Source organism: Pseudorca crassidens, chromosome 3 (assembly GCF_039906515.1).
Source record: "Pseudorca crassidens isolate mPseCra1 chromosome 3, mPseCra1.hap1, whole genome shotgun sequence".
NCBI classification, from domain to species: Eukaryota; Metazoa; Chordata; class Mammalia; order Artiodactyla; family Delphinidae; genus Pseudorca; species Pseudorca crassidens.
In genome coordinates this window covers 164836272-164840660 of record NC_090298.1, presented here as the reverse complement: position 1 = coordinate 164840660, position 4389 = coordinate 164836272, and the positions used below count along the sequence as shown (strand labels likewise).

General features: G+C 59.5%; 1 protein-coding gene across 15 annotated transcripts in view; it reads right to left on the bottom strand.

Annotated features, from left to right (window-relative positions):
* Positions 1–883: 883 nt before the first annotated feature.
* The window catches only part of DOCK6 (dedicator of cytokinesis 6), a 46369-nt gene continuing 42863 nt past the window's right edge, over positions 884–4389 (bottom strand). For 12 of the 15 annotated variants that reach the window (XM_067733691.1, XM_067733694.1, XM_067733693.1 and 9 more), the window contains 7 exons: positions 3461–3586; positions 3258–3347; positions 2694–2930; positions 2185–2328; positions 1997–2103; positions 1568–1729; positions 884–1127 (listed from right to left, as the gene is read on the bottom strand). In XM_067733691.1, coding sequence (XP_067589792.1) covers positions 1085–1127; positions 1568–1729; positions 1997–2103; positions 2185–2328; positions 2694–2930; positions 3258–3347; positions 3461–3586 — 909 coding nt within the window. In that variant the 3' untranslated portion in view covers positions 884–1084. Of the gene's footprint in view, positions 1128–1567; positions 1730–1996; positions 2104–2184; positions 2329–2693; positions 3014–3257; positions 3348–3460; positions 3627–4389 lie in introns of those variants that run through there. The other 3 variants (XM_067733703.1, XR_010942449.1, XR_010942450.1) reach the window with 3 other exon arrangements.

Genomic DNA, 4389 nt, shown 5'->3' with positions numbered 1-4389 from the left:
CCGCCCCGCCCCCGGGCTGGCCCCGCCCCTCTAGTCGCCAGCGGCCCAGCCACTGTTGAGGGGGATGGGGGGGGGGGGACACGATCGCACCTGGACGGGCAGGTGTGTGTGCGCGCGTGGGGTATCCGGCCTCGCCCCCTCTTCCTGTCCTCGGGGCAGGGTCCCACCACCGCTGTCCTCCCCCCCGACAGCTGCCGCTGGGCCGCTGCGGGGGGCGGGAGAGGGCGGGGCTGGCCGGGATCCAGCTCCTGGAGGGAGGGCGGTGGTGGCGGCGGCGTCTGCGGGAGGTCACCCCACCCCCCGCCGGCTCAGGGCTGGAAGCCGCCCAGCACAGGCCTGGTACACGGTGGCGTGACCACCGCGGGGCGGGAAGGGAGGGCTGGGTCAGCGCGAAGCTGCACAGACCGTAGCTAAGGCCCGGGTTCCATGGCCAGCCAGACCTGGGCTCCAATCCTAACTCCACCAAGACTTTACTTGCTGCCTCAGTTTCCCCATCTGTAAAATGGGGCTAAGAATGCTGCCTGTCTGATAGTGGTGTTAAGATGATTCTATAACCATGAGGCAGGGGCCTAATAGAGGTCCCTCAGGCAGAAAGGCCCATAAACGGGGCAGTGTCTTTGCGGGAGCCAATTATACAGGGCTGGGCACTTAACGAGAGTTTAATAAATGTTACTATTATTCCCCCTGCACACATGTGACATTGTCCTTTGTGTGTTGCCTTCCCCACTAGAATGTCAGCTCTACAAGGGCAGAAATTTGCATCCGTTGTCACTGCTGTGTCCCTGGCACCCAACTGGTTCTCAGTGTCTATGCATCAACAATCAGGGTGTGCAGGTAGAGGGTGCACATGGGACCCAGCTCCCAGGTACCACACCACACAGGCTGTTTATAAAAACCATTTTAAATTAGAAAAGGTAAGAGGCATCAGTGCACACAGACGAGAACAGAGGGACAGAGGACCCAGACCCATGTGTGATGTGGTCACCCCATGGCTGAGTGGGCAGTGGGGGAGACTGTCAGGAAGGCACAGACAGCTGAGTACAGGGTGCTGGTTCCTCTGGGTGTGGCTTCAGGCCCTGTGGGCTCAGAGGTCAGCCTTCCGGAAACTTGCTCTGTTCAAGGAGTTCCTGGGGGAGGAGTGAAGTGGATCAACATGGCCACAGGGCCCCCAACTCCATAATGCTCCCCAGCCTCCTCCCCCTCCCCCTTTTCCTCCGCCCTCCTCCTCCAAGGAGGTCTTCTATGGTCTTCCTGGCTCCTTTTACATTGGTTCTGATCTGACCATGGAATCAGAAATTCTCTCTTAGAATCCACCACTGGAGATGTGAATCACGCCCATTTTACGGATGTGGGAATTGAAGCTCAGAAAAATGAAGTCACACACCTGGGAAATGATCAGAAACGGTTGCCCTGAGCTTGAATATGTGTACGTGTCTGAGTAGTCACATGACTGTGCAAAGCCCTGAGCATCCGTGTTGATGTGCACGTGTATGACGGCCCCCAAGCTCTGCCTGGCTTTGCCTGCCCCCTCTCTCCCTCTCTAGGGTGGGAGGCCTGGGTCAGGCACCTGAAGCCGGCTGTGTTTGGCGCCAGCAGCTGAGGCAGGCGCTGGGTGAGCAGAGGCTGCAGAGCCTCCCGCAGGCGGGAGTAGTTGCGCTCCAGCTCACGGTGGTACTCCTTCTGGTCCGGCCCAATCAGGGCTTTGTTCTTCCGCAGCGCATCCTCGCACCTGAGGGAGGACCAGATGGCAGGAGATGCTCAGGGGCTGACTCTCAGAAGACAAAGCAAGACCAGAGGTGGGGAGTTCGCGAGCTGGGGTCAGGCATGCAGAGGAGCCTATAATGGGGGTCCGGCAGGTGGATATGACTTAATGGAAATCAGAGAGGCTACAATGGGGGCTCAGGTTTATAGACAGGCTGTACTGGGGAGTCAGATAGGCAGAGAGCCATAATGCGGGGGTTAGAGGGACTCTGATTGGGGGGGTGGTCAGGCCTACTTCTTGCAGAAATCCTTGAAACAGAGCCGCAGCTTGTTGTGATGCCTGAAGAGCTTAGGGTCTTGCGGGATCTCGGCCAAAAACACCTGGGCCACCTCCAGTGGACCCTGTGGGGTGACAGGGGCTTGTGACGATGTCTGCACGGCCCCCGGGGGCCTCAGGCAGCCTGCATACCCCACCGACCGTGCCTGGTTTACAGTGGGCCCCACGGAGCCCTGCAGCACCATCTGCAGCATTTTGGCATCAGGCGGGTCCTGCTCGGTGGCGAAGGCCAGCTCCCGGGTCTTCTTCTGCATGTCCTCAATGGCCACCTCTACTGGCGTCAGCACTGTCTGCGGGGTGGAGATGAGCGGGCACACGTCGGGGCCTGAGGATGTGCTGACCCAACCCAGCCCACGGCAGCTTGGACCCCAGCTGGGGGTGGACAGGGGTACAAGAGGCTGTAAGGAACCAGGTCTGGGGCTCCTGCCTGCTTGGGTCTGGCAGGGTGGGGGTCAAGGTTCAGCTGCCTTTGTCTGGTTCTGATAACTCTGGTCTGGTTCTTGTCCAGCCTTGGGTCAGCAAGGTCTGGAAGTAGGGGTTTGAGTCTGCAGATTGGGGTCTGGAGGTTGGAGTTTGGGGGTCCCTGGCCTCCCTTGGTTTTGGGGTCTCTGTACCTCCCCTCCCTGGGCCTCCCCCAGGCCTGGGCCCCGCCCACCTCCTCCCGGTGGCACACGCGGATCCGTGTCTTGATGTAGGGGAAGGCGTGGTCTGTGCTGAGCAGCGTCTTGCGCTTGTGCTGCTCGGGCAGCTCTCCGTGTGCGCGCCCGTCCGGCGTGAAGGGCGTGCAGAACAGGAAGGTTCGCAGCCCGTAGTTGCGGTCGAAGTAGGTCACCCGGTCCTTGAGCTCATAGGTGTCGAAGTGCGGCTCCACGTACGTGATCTGGATGTAGGCCTGGGGCACGGGGCTCAGGGGTGAGGCTCTCAGCCCCAATACACACACCTGGGGCTTGCTGGCCTCCCGCAGGGGCCCCATCCCTGGAGAAAGGGGATTTGGGCCTCCTTGGGTCTGGGGGCTTTGGATCTGGGGTTCCCAGGTCTCCCTATATCTCCTTTGGATGTTTGGGAATCCCATGAGGAATAGGACGTGGGGTCCCCGAGGAAGATAAGCTTTGGAGTTTCCCAGAGATATAGGATTTGAGGGGCCACAGGATTATAGTACTTGGAGTCTCCCTGAATATAGGATTTTGGGGTCCCTGGGGGGATAGTAAGGAGTCCTCACCTTCTGGGGGTCCAGCTTGGTCTTGTCCACAGGGTTAGAATCTTTGATGATCTGGACCACGTCCTCCCCAAATCTCTCCGTGTAGAACTCCTGAGAACACGGGGCTGACTCACAACTGCAGCCCCAGTGCTCTGTCCCAGGGCACCCCGCCCCAGGGCAGCCCAGTGCCCTGTCCACCCCCCCCCCTCACCGCCAGGACGTGCCTCCAGCCGGTGTGAGATCTCGGCCAGCTTCGTGATGGATGGCTCCTTGTACACGAACTCCTGTTCATCTAGGTCACCAAAGCGGGCACCGTAGAAGCCCACGCGGAAGTATGTCCCGAACACACGCTGGGGCTGTGGGAAAGCTGCTGTTGCCCAGGAGGCCCTGCTGGAGGTCCCCCTACGCCAGAGACACACGGGTCCTCAGGCCCCACGTGCAGAAGAGGTGGGCGTGGGCGGAGGACCCCGGACACCCTAAGAACATCGCATCACAGGCACAGGCAGGGGCATGGACCCACATGACTGCCAATTGCCCACACCCTCACTCTTTTTCCCCAGCCTGCCTCCTACCTCCCACAAATCTTTATTCTCATTTAACGCAAACCCCTAGTTTCTGATTCTCCCTCATGACCCATGCAGTTCTTCAGAGTCTGGATCTCAATATGAAATGAGAACTGGGGCCCTATTGCTCATAACTAGGTCCTCAATGCCTATAGGTCTGGGTATACAGTAGGTGCTCATATGCATGAGTGACTGAGGGAAGGCGTGGCCGTTTCTTGCTCTGGGACAGAGGCTCTAGTTCCCTTGTTCCAGTGCATCCCCTCCCCTCCCAGATCTAAGTTTGCCAAGAAGGACCCCCTCCCTCCAGGTAGGCTACTTTTCACCGGGAAGGATGGGGGTGGCTCCATGTTCACTCACCAAGGCAGATCCAGGCAGGGTGAGATAGGTACCAGGAGATGGAGGTGGGGAGCAGGGGGCAGAGAGACAAAGTCATGGGTGAGGTCAGAGGTCACAGCCCCCAACCCACAGAGTCCTGGTTATGCTACCCCATGAGAGCTATTCCATGGGCAGAGACAGGAGATCCGGGGAGGGAGAGGACTTAACCGCCCCGCCCAGCTCCCACCCAGTCCTCCCCCCTTGGTTCTGGGTTC